This window comes from Taudactylus pleione, unplaced genomic scaffold (genome assembly GCF_031769625.1).
Source record: "Taudactylus pleione unplaced genomic scaffold, aTauple2 ptg000362l, whole genome shotgun sequence".
Taxonomy (NCBI): domain Eukaryota; kingdom Metazoa; phylum Chordata; class Amphibia; order Anura; family Myobatrachidae; genus Taudactylus; species Taudactylus pleione.
Genome location: NW_028284763.1, coordinates 824449 through 847860, shown reverse-complemented (window position 1 = coordinate 847860; position 23412 = coordinate 824449). Strand labels below are relative to the sequence as shown.

General features: G+C 49.0%; 1 protein-coding gene across 1 annotated transcript; it reads right to left on the bottom strand.

The window, feature by feature from the left end:
- Window positions 1-96: 96 nt before the first annotated feature.
- On the bottom strand, window positions 97-23412 carry LOC148508521 (uncharacterized). The gene is made up of 4 exons (XM_088444421.1): window positions 23124-23412; window positions 11204-11305; window positions 5348-5428; window positions 97-2003 (listed from the first exon to the last, which is right to left on the bottom strand). The coding sequence occupies exons 1-4, from the start codon at window positions 23313-23315 to the stop codon at window positions 1806-1808; spliced, it is 573 nt and encodes a 190-aa protein (XP_088300547.1). The 5' UTR covers window positions 23316-23412; the 3' UTR covers window positions 97-1805.

The window sequence follows — 23412 nt, the reverse complement described above, 5'->3', positions numbered from 1 at the left end:
GAATGAAGCCATCTCTCAGGATTCCAATTCACCATTACAGCATTTAGCCCAATCTGGAATATAGCTCGGCAACAGACATACCAAAAAGACTCAGTGTAGTATTAAAATAATTTTATAATGGAAATGAATAGATTTAAAACCCGTACAATAAAAAAGATAACACAAAACATATAAATAAGCCAGAGTGATTCACCCAGGTCCCTAACTTGAATGTCCAATAGACAACTGGAACCTTGGTATAGAATCTTCGCCGGTGTGCAAAACAGGACCATCCAATGTGTTTTGTTAGGAAACAAATTTCTGGGACCAATGACTGGAGCTGACCGCCAGCTGCTGGGGGCATCACCAGTGGCATAGCTCCATAACATAAATCTTCCTAGGGGGTGGGGCAATGTGTCTTACATACAGACTTGAGTACCTGCTGCTCCCACATAGGTGCATGGATTACATCAGCATCAGGTTACTGAGCCTACAGCTTCTCCCTCGTAGGGCCTCTGCGGTCTACATTCCATCGGTATCCCAGACCATCTGAGAGCAGCATGGACCAGTCTGGTCAGGGGGTAAAGCTCTCTGTAATTTCTATTTCCTGATGCAGACACATCTTTGGCTCAAGCTCTTGTCAGCTTACATCATCAGTTGCTGATGTAATATTGTGACTGCCCCTCCAGCTTAGTCAGGGATCTACATCCTTCCCCAACGCAACACATTTTGGCATGCGCAGAAGGAGGCACGCGCCGTGGGGTGGTGCTCAGAGGGATCCGATTGGATGCCTCTATCAGCACTAACCAGGTAGAAGACCATCAGCTTCTATGGGTAACGCCATCTTCCTGAGTGGCTTGGAGCATATGAGAAATGGGGATGAAGTTATAATGCCGACGTGTGGCATCCTGGCTGAAGACATCCCGGCACCATAATGCCACTACCCGGCTATAAGACCGGCACCGGAATACCAACAGGAGGTTACATCCCGATGCCGGAATCCCGACAGCCAGGATGCCGACCGCAAGAATAGCGGGGCTTGTTAGGACTTAGCCGAGGGGGGGAGGGTTAGGTTTAGACATCACGGTGTGTGGGGGGGTTAGGGTTAGACTAGGGGTGTGGGAGGTTAGAGGTAGGTAACCCCGGGGGTGGGTTAGGCACCACTGGGGAGGTTACATTTACGCACCAAGGGGGGAGGGTTAGGTTTAGGGACTAACGGGGAGGGTTAGTATTAGGATGTACAAACAGAGAGTTATGGGGAGAAGGGGGGAGGGTAAGTATTCTGAGTATCGGAATGCCGCTGTCGGTATATTTACAGCAGGCATCCCGACTGCCAAGATATCATGCCCATTCCAAGCAATGCGTCAAACCCGCATTTTGGAGGTTTGACCGCATTTTTCCCCTTCCTGCATCCCGCCCTCAGAAACAGGCCCTAAGGGGAGTCAGTATCGCGCCCCCTCCGTAGACCCCACCCCATTCGAAATTAGGACTGGTTCCAGACATTTCCTGGGTTGGATTTCCATCCCAATCCACCCCTGATGGAAAGTGATTAATTCATTCTTCAATGACCTTTATGGAGCCTCTTCTGGGCTAAATATCACCAATTCATAAAACAGCCGCCCCCCCTTCCAAAAATATATACAAAAATAATCTATTATATTAACATACGAGATGCAATGTACATATTTGAGCCTATGAAACCCTCCTTGGATTTAGTGTGTGCAGATCTCCGGGTGAGTTGTGCACATGGAATAGTTCAGCTTTTGATTTCATATATATATCTAATAGCTGAATATTTAATCCCCTGACTGTGCAGTATAAATAGATTATCTCCGTCCACCTCTTGTGTTAGGCTTAAGCCAGTCGAATATACATGTTAAACACGAGGCTGCGGATTGGGTGTCCAATGAGCTCTTCTTGCTGATGGCCTTTTTATCTCTGTTGTATATCGGGACACTGCGACGTCTCGTGACCATTTTCTGTCCTGGGGTCTCCTCTGCCTGGCCGCCCTGGGGGTGTCCGTCCTGTATAGAGAACGTAAGAAGTTTGCATCCGGGAAGTATTTTGATTATTTTTTGCATTGTTTGTTGTTTTGCTACTATACAAGACATCTCCGTATACTGCAGTTATGAGACCGAAGGTTTGCCATTACACACGAAAGAGAATAAACCACAAGGTGTTTTGGGTGCATTGCCCCCCTTAAAGTGCTGATGTCGTTTCTCCTGTAAGATTTCATACTTTGGATATGGATGTTGCTATCCTATAGGATTGATTAGGGGGGAGGTGGTTTTGGAATTTAGTTGCTGACAGGCAGTTTGATTGCCTCTTTGTTCCGGTTATATATTTCATTGATTGCGTCGTGTGCGTGACGGTAAAGCACGGTTTGTGGCTGGTTAAGGTTTAGTTTAGGTTAGTGGGTGCGCTCTCATTCTCATGATGGGATAGATAGTAGGCTAATTGTCCTGACCGGGAAGTGGCTACACCGCCTGACCGGGAAGTGGCTACACCGCCTGACCGGGAAGTGGCTACACCGCCTGACCGGGAAGTGGCTACACCGCCTGACCGGGAAGTGGCTACACCGCCTGACCGGGTGGGATTCTATTATTGTGAGAGTTGAACACCAATGTTTGATTGTGTGGTTGATTGTGTTTGTCATGTCCGATCTTTAATGCCGCTAAAAATTTCAGTATAAATTGATCAATAAAATTTGACATTATTTTAAAATGCCAGCACTGTTGTCTGTGTCGTTATTTATTATTGTTATGGTATTTTGATTATTATGTTTAGGGTACGGAACATGGAGGACAATGCACAGAATACACCGCTAATGAGTTTGTGATGACCACAAACATTGCTGTGTATAGGGTTTTTATGTTCATTTTATATCGTTGATAATAAGCAGCTTGTTTCCATGTAAATGGAGGAGGGGGCATAAACGTCTTTTTGTTGGTCAGTGTCAGACACAATGATACACACTAGTGTAAGGGGAATATACAGACTTCGCCTATTTGAGTGTAGTAGGAGCCAATTTGTATATTATAGTTATTAATATAACCTATTGGTGGAACCTGTGTGGTTTGCAATAGGTGTGAGAGGAATATGAGATGGATGGTCAGTCCACAGAGATGTCATTAACCAGCATGATGGGTTTATTAGGAACAGTGGTATACAAAGGGTGAACAGTGGTGGTACAGCAGTATACACAGCAGTGGTGGAACTAGAGAGTGGTGGGCCCAGGTGCAAGAATATGCTTTGGGCCCCCGTATGCAGTGCTCCCAGTAGTGTTCCCCATATACAGTGCCCCCAGTAGTGGTCCCCCTATGCAGTGCCCCGAGTAGTAGTCCCCACTATACAGTGCCCCCAGTAGTAGCCCCCCATGCAGTGCTCCCAGAAGTGGTCCTCCTACGCAGTGCCCCCAGTAGTAGTCCTCCCTATGTATTGCCCCTAGTAGTAGTCCACTCTATCTGTGCCACAGTAGCAGTCCCCACTATGCCATGCCTCAAGTAGTAGTCCCCCCTATGCAGTGACCCCAGTAGTAGTCCACCCTATGCAGTGACACCAGTAGTAGTCCACCCTATGCAGTGACCCCAGTAGAAGTCCCCCCTATGCAGTGACCCCAGTAGAAGTCCCCCCTATGCAGTGACCCCAGTAGAAGTCCCCCCCATGCAGTGACCCCAGTAGAAGTCCCCCCCATGCAATGACCCCAGTAGTAGTCCCCCCTATGCAGTGACCCCAGTAGAAGTCCCCCCTATGCAGTGACCCCAGTAGTAGTCCCCCCTATGCAGTGACCCCAGTAGTAGTCACCCTATACATTGTAACTGTGTAGTGTTGACCGCTCTCACTGCGGTCTGCACTACACTTGTGGGGCCCGGGGACACTAGCGGCGGGTGGAGCGGTGGCTATGGACCCCTGCACCACAGCGGGCCCCGGTGCAAGCCACCGGCTGCACCTCCGCTAGTTCCGCCACTGATACACAGTATATACGGTATGTCACACTGTGTAACAGCAGCAAGAGGAGGCGTCAGTGACATAACATACCGCAGAGTCCCCTGTGTGACATATATACCGTGTAACAGCAGTGGGAGGATGGGTCAGTGACATAACATACAGCAGAGTCCTCTGTGTGACATATATACCGTGTAACAGCAGCGGGAGGATGGGTCAGTGACATAACATACCGCGGAGTCCTCTGTGTGACATATATACCGCGTAACAGCAGTGGGAGGATGGGTCAGTGACATAACATACCGCGGAGTCCTCTGTGTGACATATATACCGCGTAACAGCAGTGGGAGGATGGGTCAGTGACATAACATACCGCAGAGTCCTCTGTGTGACATATATACCGTGTAACAGCAGCAGGAGGATGGGTCAGTGATATAACATACCGCAGAGTCCTCTGTGTGACATATATACCGTGTAACAGCAGTGGGAGGATGGGTCAGTGATATAACATACAGCAGAGTCCTCTGTGTGACATATATACCGTGTAACAGCAGTGGGAGGATGGGTCAGTGACATAACATACCGCGGAGTCCTCTGTGTGACATATATACCGTGTAACAGCAGTGGGAGGATGGGTCAGTGATATAACATACAGCAGAGTCCTCTGTGTGACATATATAACGTGTAACAGCAGTGGGAGGCTGGGTCAGTGACATAACATACAGCATAGTCCTCTGTGTGACATATATACCGTGTAACTGCAGCGGGAGGATGGGTCAGTGACATAACATACAGCAGAGTCCTCTGTGTGACATATATACCGTGTAACAGCAGCGGGAGGATGGGTCAGTGACATAACATACCGCAGAGTCCTCTGCGTGACATATATACCGTGTAACAGCAGTGGGAGGATGGGTCAGTGACATAACATACCGCAGAGTCCTCTGTGTGACATATATACCGTGTAACAGCAGTGGGAGGATGGGTCAGTGACATAACATACCGCGGAGTCCTCTGTGTGACATATATACCGTGTAACACCAGTGGGAGGATGGGTCAGTGACATAACATACCGCAGAGTCCTCTGTGTGACATATATACCGTGTAACAGCAGTGGGAGGATGGGTCAGTGACATAACATACCGCGGAGTCCTCTGTGTGACATATATACCGTGTAACACCAGTGGGAGGATGGGTCAGTGATATAACATACAGCAGAGTCCTCTGTGTGACATATATACCGTGTAACAGCAGTGGGAGGATGGGTCAGTGACATAACATACCGCAGAGTCCTCTGCGTGACATATATACCGTGTAACAGCAGTGGGAGGATTGGTCAGTGACATAACATACCGCAGAGTCCTCTGTGTGACATATATACCGTGTAACAGCAGTGGGAGGATGGGTCAGTGACATAACATACCGCAGAGTCCTCTGTGTTGCAGATGACTGTAAGACTTGTCTCTTCAGGCCCAGAAAACATGGCTATACACCTCTTCACAGCCTAGGGAGACAGGACACGTTAATGCGAACAAGTAACACATACAGTGCATCTTGTTATGTTACAGCCTTATTCCAAAATGCAATAAATCCATTTTTGTCCTCATTATTCTACACACAATACCCCATAATGACAACATGTAAAAAGTCTTTTGAGATTTTTGCAAATTTAATTTAAAAAAAAAAAAACTAAGAAGTTACATGTACATAAGTAGTCACAGCCTTTGCTTAATACTTTGTTGATTCTCCTTTGGCAGCAATTACAGCCTTAAATCTTTTTGAATATGATGCCACAAGCTTGGCACACCTATCTTTGGGCAGTTTCGCCCTTTCCTCTTTGCAGCACCTCTCAAGCTCTATCAGGTTGGATGGGAAGCCTCGGTGCACAGCCATTTTCAGATCTCTCCAGAGATGTTCAATTGGATTCAAGTCTGGGCTCTGGCTGGGCCACTCAAGGACATTCACAGAATTGTCCTGAAGCCACTCCTTTCATATGTTGGCTGTGTGCTTAGGGTCGTTGTCCTGCTGAAAGATGAACCGTCGCCCCAGTCTGAGGTCAAGAGCGCTCTGGAGCAGGTTTTCATCCAGGATGTCTCTGTACATTGCTGCATTCATCTTTCCCTCTATCCTGATTAGTCTCCCAGTTCCTTCCACTGAAAAACATCCCCACAGCATGATGCTGCCACCACCATGCTTTACTGTAGGGATGGTATTGGCCTGGTGATGAGCGGTGCCTGGTTTCCTCCAAACATAACGCCTGGCATTCACGCCAAAGAATTCAATCTTTGTCTATCATGGTCTGAGAGTCCTTCAGGTGCATTTTGGCAAACTCCAGGTGGGCTGCCATGTGCTTTTTACTAAAGAGTGGCCGGCGGTTCAAATCCTGACAGCAACTGCCCGACACAGGAGGAAATCCCAATTGTCCCTAAGATAAGTACTAACTAACCTAATTCCCCCCCTGCCCCTAACCCTCCTTTAGAGTGCCTAATCCTAACCTCCCCCCCTCTGCCTAACCCTAATCCCCTAAGTGCCTAAACCTAACCCCCCTTCCCCGCCGCCGAAAACCTAAGTACCCCGGCGGGGGTGCCAGACCCTTACCTCCCCCCGGGGTGCCTTTACCTAACCCTCCCTCCCCCTAGCCTAACTCTAACCTCCCGGGGTGTGCCTAACTTTAAGTTCCCCCCGGGAGCCCTAAACCTAACCTAACCTAACAGGATGCCAGGCGTCAGTCTCCCGGCGTAGGTAAAATGACAGGCGGCGGGATTTCTACGCCTGTCATTTAACCCTTGCAGGGATTAAGCAGTCGGGAAGCCGGCGGTCGGCATTGGGTCCGCCAGCTTCCCGACTGCTTCCCCTTCCGTCTGGCCACTCTAATATACAGGCCTGATTGGTGGATTGCTGCAGAGATGGTTGTCCTTCTGGAAGGTTCTCGTCTCTCCACAGAGGAATGCTGTAGCTCTGAAAGAGTGACCATCGGGTTCTTGGTTACCCCCTCAGACTAGGTCCCTTCCCCCCCGATCGCTCAGTTTAGGCGGCCGGTCAACTCTAGGGAGAGTCCTGGTGGTTCCGAACTTCTTCCATTTATGGATGATAGAGGCCACTGTGCTCATTGGGACCTTCAAAAAGAGCAGATATTTTTCTGTAACCTTCCCCAGATTTGTTTACAGACAAATCCTTGATGCTTGGACATACTTGGTTTGTGCTCTGACATGTACTGTCAAGTATGGGACCTTATATAGACAGGTGTATGCCTTTCTAATTCATGTCCAATCAACTGAATTTACCACAGGTGGATGCCAATTTAGCTGTAGAAACATCTCAAGGATGATCAGTGGAAACAGGATGCACCTGAGCTTCATTTTGAGCTTCATGGCAAAGGCTGTGAATACTTATGTACATGTGATTACTTAGTTTTTTTTTTTCATTAAATTTGCAAAAATCTACAAAAAAAACTTTTTACACGTTGTCACTATGGGGTATTGTGTGTAGAATTTTGAGGACAAAAATTAATTTATTCCATTTTGGAATAAGGGGCCTATTCATCAACACTAAAATAACGACATTTTCCTTAAATAACGTTATTTTGGTATTCATGTAGCCATTTAGCACAGGAGATATCATAGATATCTCCTTGCTAAGTTCCCCTGCGTTAATTTCCACACTCCCTATACATTAGTATGGGGATGTGGAAATTGTGGTATTCATCAAATTCCGAAAATTATCAATTTTCGGAATTTGACGAGTCCCTCCAGCGCTCTGCTCCGTCCTCAGGCTCCGGAGGCTGGTCGGACATGTGTGCTCCCCAGCAGAGCACAAATAAGTTTAGACAAAGAAAAAAAAGTTTTTTTTAATTCTAATCTGTCATGTGGTCTGCTGGGAAACCACATGACAGACCAGCAGGACGGAGCCAGAGGCTGCTGCGCGGACAGGTAAGTCGGGGGGGGGGGTAAGGTGAACGGAGGGGGGGAGGTGAGCGGAGGGGGGAGGGGGGTGGGGGGGGTACGAAACTTAACGCATCTGTAGGCAGTGCTGCGCATGCGCTGGTTTTACAGATGTAACAGCGCATGCACAGCACTGTTTCCAGATGCGATAAGGTAGTGTAGGCAGGGAAAAGTATCTAATTCCCGAAAAGCTGTCATCGCAAAAATGGAATAGATACTTATGGAGAGGAGGAATGATGAATTCCACCTATAATTAGCTAGAACTCCATGAGAGTTCTAAAGCTAATTATCTCCAGAGAATTTTTATGTTTAATGAATAGGCTCCTCAGGCTGTAACATAACAAAATGTGGAAAAAATGAAGCGTTGTGAATACTTTCAAGATGCACTATAACTGTACAACAGGCAGAAATGGCGCAGATTTACTCCGTTTAAGGGCTGATCTTTGTATAAAAGCTCTTTAAGAACAGAAATTTATCATGTGTTTATCAATACGTAAAAGGTGCCGATAATAATTCATTTAGACTATGGCAGTGGTTCCCAGACTGTGCGCCGTGGCACCCTGGGGTGCCTCGGGACACTTGCAGGGGTGCCTCAGGTTGGTGGTCCAGCACCAAATCAAATTATTTATGGTCAATGTAATGTAAATATGGGGACAGACAGAAGCACAAACCTGTCCACAATCACATAACTGAGCCTATGGATGACGGATAAGCACAATTTACTTCATAATTTTTTTCTGAATTTCTCGATAAGAAACTTTTGGCTTAGAGTTGCTGTAAACAACAATACTGATACTCTAGGGCGCCGTGGTTCAAAAAAGCCTGGGAACCTCTGCACCATGGTGTGAGAGACGAGTGAAAAACAAACTGCAAGGTGTAAATTTACTAAAGTCTGAGATTTTAGAAGTGAGTTTTAAAGGTGATGTTGCCCATAGCAACCAATCAGATTCTAGCTATTATCTTCTAGAAGGTGCTAGTTAAATGTTAAGTAAAATCTGATTGGTTGCTATGGGCAACATCAGTTTTAAAACTCACTTCTAAAAACTCTCACTTTAGTAAATTTGAGAGAGAGAGAGAGAGAGCGCACCTCATTATACTGACAGAGGCCCTGATTCAGAGCCGGACCCTCAGACAGATCGCTCGCTCTGAATCAGGGCCGTCTTTCTGAATTGTGACCACCCACAGCTATAGCGAGCGGCCAGGAAGATGGTCGCGATGGTCAAGATCATCGCGACCATCGGGCTTGCGACGAGACCCTTGTGGTGGGGTCTTGTTGCCGCAAGCCCCGGAGTGCTTTTGGCTCTATCAGAGCCAAAAGCACTCCCACTGACATTACTAGTGATGTCAGTGGGGCCGCCCCAGACGGTAGGCGTTCCCATGGGAACGCCTCCGTCTGGCCAGCCAAGCCCACCAAAGGGGGTGTGCTCTCACTCACCATCGACAGCACGCCCCCTTTCTAGCGAGACCCATAGCGACGGCTTGCCCGTCGCTATCCGGGTCTCGCGCATGCGCACGACGGAGCCGCCTCCGTCGTGCACATGCGCACTGGGCTAACATCGACCCGCTTGCGAGCGGGTCTGAATTAGGCCCAGAATACGATACATTTATACAGTGGCTCAGATCTTGTTCTATAGATAACCGAGGTTTGCATAGCACAGAGGGTATATAAACCTCTAGACAGGGATGGATGGGGTTAATAAAGTGAAAGGAGGGGTAATTTAGGATTGGCAGTTGGCAAGTCACAGGGATAGGTTGTTTGTTGTTAGGGGGAGTGGTTACTGGGCGTAGGGGTAATGTCTGTAGGATATTCTGCCTCTTTGATCCTGATCTCCCGCCCTCCCTTCCGTATTGTGTTGGCTTTATTTCATTGCGGGAAAGACCGTCAGTCTGTAAAGCGTCCATATTGCTGCAGTAAGGGCGGTGCACACCCCTTCAGCGGACGGGTTAGGCTGATTTCACCCTACTGGGGTCAGCGGCGCCTCTCATCCGGGTGGGCCAAAATGGTGCATCGGTATGGGGGTTGTATTCCGTCTCACTTGCTATAAAGGGAGAGTGGCCCTTGCAAGTATTTTATATCTCACTTACCATTAATTGGGATATCTGCCCTGGTAAGTGGGGACATCTTTTCCCTAAGTCAAGTTGGCGCCGGTGATTGGCCGTTCTTTCCTCTGCCGCCATTATTGTAAATAAATAAAGCTGACCTATTATTTTTGAACGGCAGTAACTTGGTCTGTGTCTTTATTTTGAGAAATCTGGTTTTAAAGAACTTATGGTTACATCCATCATCTGACGATAGAGAGTTTAATTATTTATGAGCAAAAACAGCTCTAGTCTCACAGATCCTGGGCTGGAGTCAGGTGTGGACGCTAATGCGTGCGCGGCTGCGAATGTTTGCGAAATCGCATCGGTGTTGTTAATATGTAAATGGTAATTTCAGCCTTTCTCCTACGTATTAGCGTATGACGGACTGTCCACTGTCAATGCTTGTGGACAGTGCAACTCAATACTCCACCGCCGGTTGTAAATGCTCCCCCCCAATGGTGCAGCATCGCTTGCTCCATCGTCACCTAAGACTCCCTATGGCTGACGCAGTGTCTCTATAAAAATCCTCTAAGCATGGCATCTGTGGTTGTGGATCTGTGTTTGAGAACTCGGCCACGTTCACTGACAGCTTTCATGATGTTTTAAGCGCCTTTGCAGTATACCCCTGTTTAACTTGCACTGCCACGCCCGTGACATGGCCACACCACTCCCATGAGACGGCCACTTTTTGCATTCACTTCAGGCCACCTCAGAGCCACCTCCCAGTTACTCCCATGGCTTTCTGCCGCCCGCTCCAATGGGAGCAATTCCATTCGCGACAGCGGTCTCTACGCGCACTCAGAGGTGCACGTGCACAGTGGCAAATAATTGCTCAGCTGTGCCTCTCTCACTGCCCTGGGTGCCGCTGCGGCTGCTCTGCTATACAGAGGCCAGTGGCAGAAGCTGGCCAGGGCTCCTCCACCCTGCCCAGGTAAGTAGTACCCGCCTCCCTCTCAGCGCCCCTGGCTAGAGTAACCAGCAAAGAGGCGCTGCAGCAGCTATTCCACCCAGGGGCAGGCAGCTCCAAGTACTGGTGCTGGGGGAGGAGCCTGGTGGTGGCAGAGACTGTTCTCCTACTGCTGGGCCTGGGTGCAATATATTAGTGTGCAGGTTTGGGGGACAGGTAGCTCCAGTGGTCAGTAATGTGGAGTACTGAGGGGAAGAGGAACATTATGTGACATTAGGTATAATCTATTATTGCTGCAATCTAGGCAAAGTTTTAATGAAACGTATAAGGTGGAACCCAGCCTACTTACACCGCCTTCTCTGAAGGGACATTTATCAAAGTTTTCTTCAGGCTTCAGGCAAAGCGTCTCTTTCATCATAAATGTTATCATGTCGCCATCATAGGAGTCAGTCTAGAGATGGAGAAAAGGCAGAATCCGGTTACAATATGACGATATGAACACATGGAACCCCTGGTACACTGAGCAGAAGTGTTATACGGTGCAATGCAAATGTTCATTTTAGCCTTTCTTTTTAAGCAGGGCCAATAATATGTGATAGAGAGAACGTGCGCATTGCAGTAGCAACTGTAGTCTGTACGCAGGGCCTGATTCAGTAAGGATCGCTATTGCGAATTCGAGTTCAACTGCGATAGTATGCTAATCTATAGCGATCGCTATGCCGTAGCAGCACTACACAAGGATGCCCACTTTACCTTACACACATCCGTAAAGTTTAGCAAGTCTGCAAAACCACCGGTACAATCGAGTACCATCGCAGCCTCACGCACACTTGCACAAGCCGTGACCTTACTCAGGAATTGCTAACAACCACGCACGCTGTGTGTCCTCTGGCTGTGTGTCTTCAGGCTGCGTGTCCTCAGGCTGTGTGCCCTCAGGCTGCATGTCCTCAGGCTGCATGTCCTCTGGCTGCGTGTCCTCAGGCTGAGTGTCCTCAGGCTGAGTGTCCTCAGGCTGAGTGTCCTCAGGCTGTGTGTCCTCAGTCTGTGTGTCCTCAGTCTGTGTGTCCTCAGGCTGCATGTCCTCTGGCTGCGTGCCCTCTGGCTGCGTGTCCTCTGGCTGCGTGTCCTCAGGCTGCGTGCGCTCAGGCTGTGTCCTCAGGCTGCATGTCCTCAGGCTGCGTGTCCTCAGGCTGTGTGTCCTCAGGCTGTGTGCACTCAGGCTGTGTGTCCTCAGGCTGCGTGTCCTCAGGCTGCATGTACTCTGGCTGCATGTCCTCAGGCTGCGTGTCCTCAGGCTGCGTGTCCTCAGGCTGTGTCCTCTGGCTGTGTGTCCTCAGGGTGTGTCCTCAGGCTGTGTGTCCTCTGGCTGTGTGCCCTCAGGCTGTGTCCTCTGGCTGCATGTCCTCAGGCTGCGTGTCCTCAGGCTGCGTGTCCTCAGGCTGCATGCCCTCAGGCTGCGTGTCCTCAGGCTGTGTCCTCTGGCTGCGTGCCCTCAGGCTGCATGTCCTCAGGCTGCGTGCCCTCAGGCTGCATGTCCTCAGGCTGCGTGTCCTCAGGCTGTGTCCTCTGGCTGTGCGTCCTCTGGCTGCGTGCCCTCAGGCTGCGTGTCCTCAGGCTGTGTGCCCTCAGGCTGCGTCCTCTGGCTGTGTCCTCTGGCTGTGTCCTCTGGCTGTGTGTCCTCAGGCTGCGTGTCCTCAGGCTGTGTGTCCTCAGGCTGCGTGTCCTCAGGCTGCGTGTCCTCAGGCTGCGTATCCTCAGGCTGTGTGCCCTCAGGCTGTGTCCTCTGGCTGTGTGCCCTCAGGCTGCGTGTCCTCAGGCTGTGTGCCCTCAGGCTGCGTGTCCTCAGGCTGCATGCGCTCAGGCTGTGTCCTCAGGCTGCGTGTCCTCAGGCTGCGTGTCCTCAGGCTGTGTGCCCTCAGGCTGTGTCCTCTGGCTGTGTGCCCTCAGGCTGCGTGTCCTCAGGCTGCGTGTCCTCAGGCTGCGTGCGCTCAGGCTGTGTCCTCAGGCTGCATGTCCTCAGGCTGCATGTCCTCAGGCTGTGTGTCCTCAGGCTGTGTGCACTCAGGCTGTGTGTCCTCAGGCTGCGTGTCCTTAGGCTGCGTGTACTCTGGCTGCGTGTCCTCAGGCTGTGTGTCCTCAGGCTGCGTGTCCTCAGGCTGTGTCCTCTGGCTGTGTGTCCTCAGGCTGTGTCCTCAGGCTGTGTGTCCTCTGGCTGTGTGCCCTCAGGCTGTGTCCTCTGGCTGTGTGTCCTCAGGCTGCATGTCCTCAGGCTGTGTGTCCTCAGGCTGCATGTCCTCAGGCTGTGTCCTCTGGCTGCATGCCCTCAGGCTGCATGTCCTCAGGCTACGTGCCCTCAGGCTGCATGTCCTCAGGCTGCGTGTCCTCAGGCTGTGTCCTCTGGCTGTGTGTCCTCTGGCTGCATGCCCTCAGGCTGCGTGTCCTCAGGCTGTGTGCCCTCAGGCTGTGTCCTCTGGCTGTGTCCTCTGGCTGTGTGTCCTCAGGCTGTGTGTCCTCAGGCTGCGTGCCCTCAGGCTGCGTGCCCTCAGGCTGCGTGTCCTCAGGCTGTGTGCCCGCAGGCTGTGTGTCCTCTGTCTGTGTGCCCTCAGGCTGCGTGTCCTCAGGCTGTGTGTCCTCTGGCTGCATGCCCTCAGGCTGCGTGTCCTCAGGCTGCGTGCCCTCTGGCTGCATGCCCTCAGGCTGCGTGTCCTCAGGCTGTGTGCCCTCAGGCTGCGTATGGCATCACAGTGGATAATTTATGCACGCCCCTGCAACGGAGCTCAAACGCACTGGCACACCTGGTCATGTAATTAAACGGTGTAATGTGTAAATACTCCCAACACCACAGATGTGTTACACACACTGTAGTGCCCCCAGTTCACATTTTGCCACACAGAAGTTCCAGTTCACAGTATGCCACACAGTGCCGCCCTCCCTTCATGCTGGTGATGTAGCCCAAATGTGTGGGCCCATTCCTGTGTGGGGGACCCTGGGTAACCACCCATCACTGCCATGTTGTTTATCCGGCACTGGGTATGTGGTAAGTGCCTCTGTCATCACCTCTCATTCACCTCTGAATGTATAAACATTATAGTTTCGGAGTCTCAGTCACACCCGCAGCAGTTACAGTCCTGTGCACCCCAGGAATGCTGATTTCTTTGTTTAGCAGATGTCTCTGCATCCAGCATACCCATAAAAGGTAACCACTGTATGACCTGGGAATTCCCTCCCCAATACCAGGTGGGAGGCGCACGTGATTGCTCTGTGATTGCTCAGAGAATTAAACCGTGAAAATAACAATTGTGGCGTAAACCGGAAAAATGAGACGTTATCACATATTCCAGATTGTGATTCATTTATAATATTGTATGAATAGTAGGTCTGGAAACTGAGCTGAATATGGTGACTGACCACTTTATATAATGGGGGTAGATGTATGAAGCCCAGAAATGGTATCAGCGCACGTTAAGTGCGCTGATACCGTTTCTCCCCGATGTATGATCGGGGGTCTGGGCGGTAAATGCGCCCCTGTCATTATCGGCGCTGCTATCTACAAGATAGCAGCGCCGACAGCCTGGGCTATGTACGAACGGTCATATCATCTGACCGTTCGGCCGGCTGTAGCTGTCGTTATCGACAGCTACAGCCTGGCGCTAGCCTATCCCCACAGCAGGGACAGCGCTGTCCCTGCTGTGGCGGCTGCCGGCTCCATGACTGCACGCGGGGATCTCGCGATATTTGCGAGATCCCGCGCATGCTCATTGGAGCCAGCTGGGCCTGACACACAACGCATCAGCACTAGGCTGAAGCGATGTGGTCTGTAGCGGGTAGCGCCGGAGGGGGGAGTTAACGCTCCCCCTCTCCGGCCGGTGAGATGTTCACAAATCTCACCGGTAGTGCTTTCTGCTTCACCTCGGTAAAGAGGCGAAGCAGGAAGCATTATAGCGGCACTTAACGTGCCACTATAATACATCTACCCCATTGTATTTTACTGACTATAGGCAGACAGCTGCGCAGGGGGCGTGTCCCTTAGTGGTCTCGTTGTGTTGAGAATTGAGATTATTCTGATCACTTGGTAAATCAATTAAACAGATTTATTGTTCTATGAACAGGTGATGATAAATGTCTCTGGGTGTGATTCCGATGGGGAACGCAATGGCGATGTTTGCGGTGTAGAGCGATTATTTTTGCACTGCACGTGCGTCCCGGTGGATTACCTATGGCAGTGACAGCAAGGATTTGGAAGCAGAGTTATTTGCAGTCAGTGAGTGCTTGTGGGTGGTAATGGTGGATGGGGGCGGTGGGGACGAGCCAAACACAGGCATGTCACGGATATTCCGAGCAGCCATAGTGGCCCGGAGGATTGAGTGTGCTGCCGTCTGCGTACAAATCCTGGCGGTTGCGGCATTTGCATATTTTAGCGGAATTGCTGTGTACACAATCGCGGTCATGACGGACTTTGCGCCCACCTCTGATCAGGCCTCCTGTGACCAATAATAAAATAGCTGAATAACTACAAACGCTAAGCAGAGCTGACAATCTAGGGAGCCTTAGATAAGATCAGAGAACATTCTGCGCCGAGTCTCCCATCAGCGCCTTTCCCCCTGATCATGAGACGCATTGACAAAGACGTAACACGGTATCGCGCAGGCAGCAAAGGAGGAAAACGCGTAATTTCATCATGTAGCTCACGGAGACATCACGCATCTCTATATTGGGAACTTAATATCTGTAGTCACTGCTAATACATCTGCAGAAATCAGTAGCATTTATTCTCCATATCTTATATATAATACTAAAAAAGAAAATTGGGACAATTTAATCCATTTCCTCAATCCAGCCTGTGAGGCCCCCACACAAGCTCATCTGCATCCCAAATAAAGTAGCCCCAGACGTGTCCTGTGCACCTGTCATGTACACACAGTGCAGGTGCCCTTATTATGGGGGAACCAGGGTGCAGCCAGGAACTAGTGACATCACTGAGGCGCTGCTTGAGGTATGGGATCCTTATGGTCAGATAGGCTGCACGCTCATGGATATTAGCTCTGCACACAAATTGGATGACTGCTCTCTGTGTAGGTGACAGGTCCTCTTATTGTGCCTAAAGCAGGACCGTATCCCTATATATTATACATAGACATTTGTTGTTACGTGACGGAATATGTCTGGTCCCATGCTTGTTCAGTCCCTGGCTTACGCTGCCGTCTGTCCACCATTCCCATCTGCTTTGAAAGCGTCACTGAGGTAATTATTATTACACCAAACATGGTGCAGCTGCTCCACTACTGAGACCCGGGTTACTCCACACCACTAATGCTCAGGCAGAGCACCTAATACGGAGGTAAACACAGGGCAGATGTTTGCGCCATTGAGTAATTATTTGCTACTGCGCATAATCAAAAAATCCTGAGAACCCTACAGCACATACGTCACCCTGATTTCTACAGATTCTATATGCTGGTGGGTACGGAGGACACAGGATTTCTAAACTGATAGGCAATACCCACACTTTACACTGTATCTTATCTCACGTACCCCACACGTTACACTGTATCTTATCACATGTACCCCACACGTTACACTGTATCTTATTACATGTACCCCACACATTACACTGTATCTTATTACATGTACCCCACACATTACACTGTATCTTATCACATGTACCCCACATGTTACACTGTATCTTATCACATGTACCCCACACGTTACACTGTATCTTATCACATGTACCCCACACGTTACACTGTATCTTATCTCATATACCCCACATGTTACACTGTATCTTATCACATGTACCCCACACATTACACTGTATCTTATTACATGTACCCCACACATTACACTATCTTATCTCATGTACCCCACACGTTACACTGTATCTTATCACATGTACCCCACACATTACACTGTATATTATCTCATGTACCCCACACGTTACACTGTATCTTATCTCATGTACCCCACACGTTATACTGTATCTTATCTCATGTACCCCACACGTTACACTGTATCTTATCTCACGTACCCCACACATTACACTGTATCTTATCACATGTACCCCACACATTACACTGTATCTTATCTCAAGTACCCCACACGTTACACTGTATCTTATCTCACGTACCCCACACGTTACACTGTATCTTATCTCACATACCCCACACATTACACTGTATATTATCTCACGTACCCCACATGTTACTCTGTATATTATCTCATGCTCCACACACGTTACAATGTATCTGCTGTCACATACCCCAAACGTTACACTGTATCTGCTCTCACATACCCCACACGTTACACTGTATCTGCTCTCACACACCCCACACGTTACACTGTATCTGCTCTCACACACCCCACACGTTACACTGTATCTGCTCTCACATACCCCACACGTTACACTGTATCTGCTCTCACATACCCCACACGTTACACTGTATCTGCTCTCACACACCCCACACGTTACAATGTATCTGCTGTCACATACCCCACACGTTACACTGTATCTGCTCTCACTTACCCCACACGTTACAATGTATCTGCTGTCACATACCCCAAACGTTACACTGTATCTGCTCTCACATACCCCACACGTTACACTGTATCTGCTCTCACAGACCCCACACGTTACACTGTATCTGCTCTCACACACCCCAGACGTTACACTGTATCTGCTCTCACACACCCCACACGTTACACTGTATCTGCTCTCACATACCCCACACGTTACACTGTATCTGCTCTCACACACCCCACACGTTACACTGTATCTGCTCTCACACACCCCACACGTTACACTGTATCTGCTCTCACATACACCACACGTTACACTGTATCTGCTCTCACATACCCAAACGTTACACTGTATCTGCCCTCACATACCCCACACGTTACACTGTATCTGCTCTCACATACCCAGACGTTACACTGTATCTGCTCTCACATACACCCCACACGTTACACTGTATCTGCTCTCACATACCCTGACGTTACACTGTATCTGCTCTCACATACCCCACACGTTACACTGTATCTGCTCTCACATACCCCACACGTTACACTGTATCTGCTCTCACATATCCCACACGTTACACTGTATCTGCTCTCACATACCCCACACGTTACACTGTATCTGCTCTCACATACCCCACACGTTACACTGTATCTGCGCTCACATACCCCACACGTTACACTGTATCTGCTCTCACACACCCCACACGTTACACTGTATCTGCTCTCACATACCCCACACGTTACACTGTATCTGCTCTCACACCCCACATGTTACATTGTATCTGCTCTCACACCCCACACGTTACACTGTATCTGCTCTCACATAGTCCACACGTTACACTGTATCTGCTCTCACATACCCCACACGTTACACTGTATCTGCTCTCACATACCCCACACGTTACACTGTATCTGCTCTCACATACCCCACATGTTACACTGTATCTGCTCTCACACACCCCACACGTTACACATACCTCACACGTTACACATACACCAGGCGTTACACATACACCCCACACGTTACACTGTATCTGCTCTCACATAGTCCACACGTTACACTGTATCTGCTCTCACATACCCCACACGTTACACTGTATCTGCTCTCATACACCCCACACGTTACACTGTATCTGCTCTCACATACCCCACACGTTACACTGTATCTGCTCTCACACCCCACACGTTACATTGTATCTGCTCTCACACCCCACACGTTACATTGTATCTGCTCTCACACCCCACACGTTACACTGTATCTGCTCTCACATAGTCCACACGTTACACTGTATCTGCTCTCACATACCCCACATGTTACACTGTATCTGCTCTCACATACCCCACATGTTACACTGTATCTGCTCTCACACACCCCACACGTTACACATACCTCACACGTTACACATACACCAGGCGTTACACATACACCCCACACGTTACACTGTATCTGCTCTCACATAGTCCACACGTTACACTGTATCTGCTCTCACATACCCCACACGTTACACTCTATCTGCTCTCACACACCGCACACATTACACCAGGGGTAGCCAACCTCAGTCCTCGAGAGCTACCAACAGTTCATGTTTTCCAGGTCACCCAGCAGGTGCACAGGTGTAGTTATTACTCAGACACATTTGAAAAGATCCACAGGTGGAGCTAATTATTTCATGTGTGATTCTGTGAGGAGACCTGGAATACATACACTGTTGGTAGTTCTTGAGGACCTGGGTTGGCTACCCCTGCGTTACACTCTATCTGCTCTCACATACTTAACCCCACACGTTACACTGTATCTGCTCTCACACACCCCACACGTTACACTGTATCTGCTCTCACACACCCCACACGTTACACTGTATCTGCTCTCACATACACCACACGTTACACTGTATCTGCTCTCACATACCCAAACGTTACACTGTATCTGCCCTCACATACCCCACACGTTACACTGTATCTGCTCTCACATACCCAGACGTTACACTGTATCTGCTCTCACATACACCCCACACGTTACACTGTATCTGCTCTCACATACCCTGACGTTACACTGTATCTGCTCTCACATACCCCACACGTTACACTGTATCTGCTCTCACATACCCCACACGTTACACTGTATCTGCTCTCACATATCCCACACGTTACACTGTATCTGCTCTCACATACCCCACACGTTACACTGTATCTGCTCTCACATACCCCACACGTTACACTGTATCTGCGCTCACATACCCCACACGTTACACTGTATCTGCTCTCACACACCCCACACGTTACACTGTATATGCTCTCACATACCCCACACGTTACACTGTATCTGCTCTCACACCCCACACGTTACATTGTATCTGCTCTCACACCCCACACGTTACACTGTATCTGCTCTCACATAGTCCACACGTTACACTGTATCTGCTCTCACATACCCCACACGTTACACTGTATCTGCTCTCACATACCCCACACGTTACACTGTATCTGCTCTCACATACCCCACATGTTACACTGTATCTGCTCTCACACACCCCACACGTTACACATACCTCACACGTTACACATACACCAGGCGTTACACATACACCCCACACGTTACACTGTATCTGCTCTCACATAGTCCACACGTTACACTGTATCTGCTCTCACATACCCCACACGTTACACTGTATCTGCTCTCACATACCCCACACGTTACACTGTATCTGCTCTCATACACCCCACACGTTACACTGTATCTGCTCTCACATACCCCACACGTTACACTGTATCTGCTCTCACACCCCACACGTTACATTGTATCTGCTCTCACACCCCACACGTTACATTGTATCTGCTCTCACACCCCACACGTTACACTGTATCTGCTCTCATACACCCCACACGTTACACTGTATCTGCTCTCACATACCCCACACGTTACACTGTATCTGCTATCACACCCCACACGTTACATTGTATCTGCTCTCACACCCCACACGTTACATTGTATCTGCTCTCACACCCCACACGTTACACTGTATCTGCTCTCACATAGTCCACACGTTACACTGTATCTGCTCTCACATACCCCACATGTTACACTGTATCTGCTCTCACATACCCCACATGTTACACTGTATCTGCTCTCACACACCCCACACGTTACACATACCTCACACGTTACACATACACCAGGCGTTACACATACACCCCACACGTTACACTGTATCTGCTCTCACATAGTCCACACGTTACACTGTATCTGCTCTCACATACCCCACACGTTACACTCTATCTGCTCTCACACACCGCACACATTACACCAGGGGTAGCCAACCTCAGTCCTCGAGAGCTACCAACAGTTCATGTTTTCCAGGTCACCCAGCAGGTGCACAGGTGTAGTTATTACTCAGACACATTTGAAAAGATCCACAGGTGGAGCTAATTATTTCATGTGTGATTCTGTGAGGAGACCTGGAATACATACACTGTTGGTAGTTCTTGAGGACCTGGGTTGGCTACCCCTGCGTTACACTCTATCTGCTCTCACATACTTAACCCCACACGTTACACTGTATCTGCTCTCACACACCCCACACGTTACACTGTATCTGCTCTCACACACCCCACACGTTACACTGTATCTGCTCTCACATACACCACACGTTACACTGTATCTGCTCTCACATACCCAAACGTTACACTGTATCTGCCCTCACATACCCCACACGTTACACTGTATCTGCTCTCACATACCCAGACGTTACACTGTATCTGCTCTCACATACACCCCACACGTTACACTGTATCTGCTCTCACATACCCTGACGTTACACTGTATCTGCTCTCACATACCCCACACGTTACACTGTATCTGCTCTCACATACCCCACACGTTACACTGTATCTGCTCTCACATATCCCACACGTTACACTGTATCTGCTCTCACATACCCCACACGTTACACTGTATCTGCTCTCACATACCCCACACGTTACACTGTATCTGCGCTCACATACCCCACACGTTACACTGTATCTGCTCTCACACACCCCACACGTTACACTGTATATGCTCTCACATACCCCACACGTTACACTGTATCTGCTCTCACACCCCACACGTTACATTGTATCTGCTCTCACACCCCACACGTTACACTGTATCTGCTCTCACATAGTCCACACGTTACACTGTATCTGCTCTCACATACCCCACACGTTACACTGTATCTGCTCTCACATACCCCACACGTTACACTGTATCTGCTCTCACATACCCCACATGTTACACTGTATCTGCTCTCACACACCCCACACGTTACACATACCTCACACGTTACACATACACCAGGCGTTACACATACACCCCACACGTTACACTGTATCTGCTCTCACATAGTCCACACGTTACACTGTATCTGCTCTCACATACCCCACACGTTACACTGTATCTGCTCTCACATACCCCACACGTTACACTGTATCTGCTCTCATACACCCCACACGTTACACTGTATCTGCTCTCACATACCCCACACGTTACACTGTATCTGCTCTCACACCCCACACGTTACATTGTATCTGCTCTCACACCCCACACGTTACATTGTATCTGCTCTCACACCCCACACGTTACACTGTATCTGCTCTCATACACCCCACACGTTACACTGTATCTGCTCTCACATACCCCACACGTTACACTGTATCTGCTATCACACCCCACACGTTACATTGTATCTGCTCTCACACCCCACACGTTACATTGTATCTGCTCTCACACCCCACACGTTACACTGTATCTGCTCTCACATAGTCCACACGTTACACTGTATCTGCTCTCACATACCCCACATGTTACACTGTATCTGCTCTCACATACCCCACATGTTACACTGTATCTGCTCTCACACACCCCACACGTTACACATACCTCACACGTTACACATACACCAGGCGTTACACATACACCCCACACGTTACACTGTATCTGCTCTCACATAGTCCACACGTTACACTGTATCTGCTCTCACATACCCCACACGTTACACTCTATCTGCTCTCACACACCGCACACATTACACCAGGGGTAGCCAACCTCAGTCCTCGAGAGCTACCAACAGTTCATGTTTTCCAGGTCACCCAGCAGGTGCACAGGTGTAGTTATTACTCAGACACATTTGAAAAGATCCACAGGTGGAGCTAATTATTTCATGTGTGATTCTGTGAGGAGACCTGGAATACATACACTGTTGGTAGTTCTTGAGGACCTGGGTTGGCTACCCCTGCGTTACACTCTATCTGCTCTCACATACTTAACCCCACACGTTACACTGTATCTGCTCTTACATACACCAGACGTTACACATACACCAGACGTTACACATACACCACATGTTACACATACACCACATGTTACACATACACCACACACGTTACACATACACCAGACGGTACACATACACCAGACGTTACACATACACCAGACGTTACACATACACCACATGTTACACATACACCAGACGTTACACATACACCAGACGTTACACATACACCACACACGTTACACATACACCACACACGTTACACATACACCAGACGTTACACATACACCAGACGTTACACATACACCACACACGTTACACATACACCAGACGTTACACATACACCAGACGTTACACATACACCACACACGTTACACATACACCAGACGTTACACATACACCAGACGTTACACATACACCAGACGTGCTACTTTAGTTTGTACAAACCTGTTTGTCTTTCATGTCGCTCTGGAATACTTTGAAGAGGAAACTTGAGCTGCTCAGTCCGTCATTGATAATGTTTGTAGCATTCTCCAGTATCTGAGGGTCTCGGGGACTCTGTGGTGGGTGGGATATAGATGCAGAATGCAAAAGTGTTACAACTTCAAATATCAGATATATCTGGAAGTAAATCTCCATTGCCCTGTGACCTGCTGAGGTCGGATCGCTGCTATGGGATATACAATATAATCCCCTTATAAATATCTGTGTTCCTATAATCCCAGCCAGTACTCGT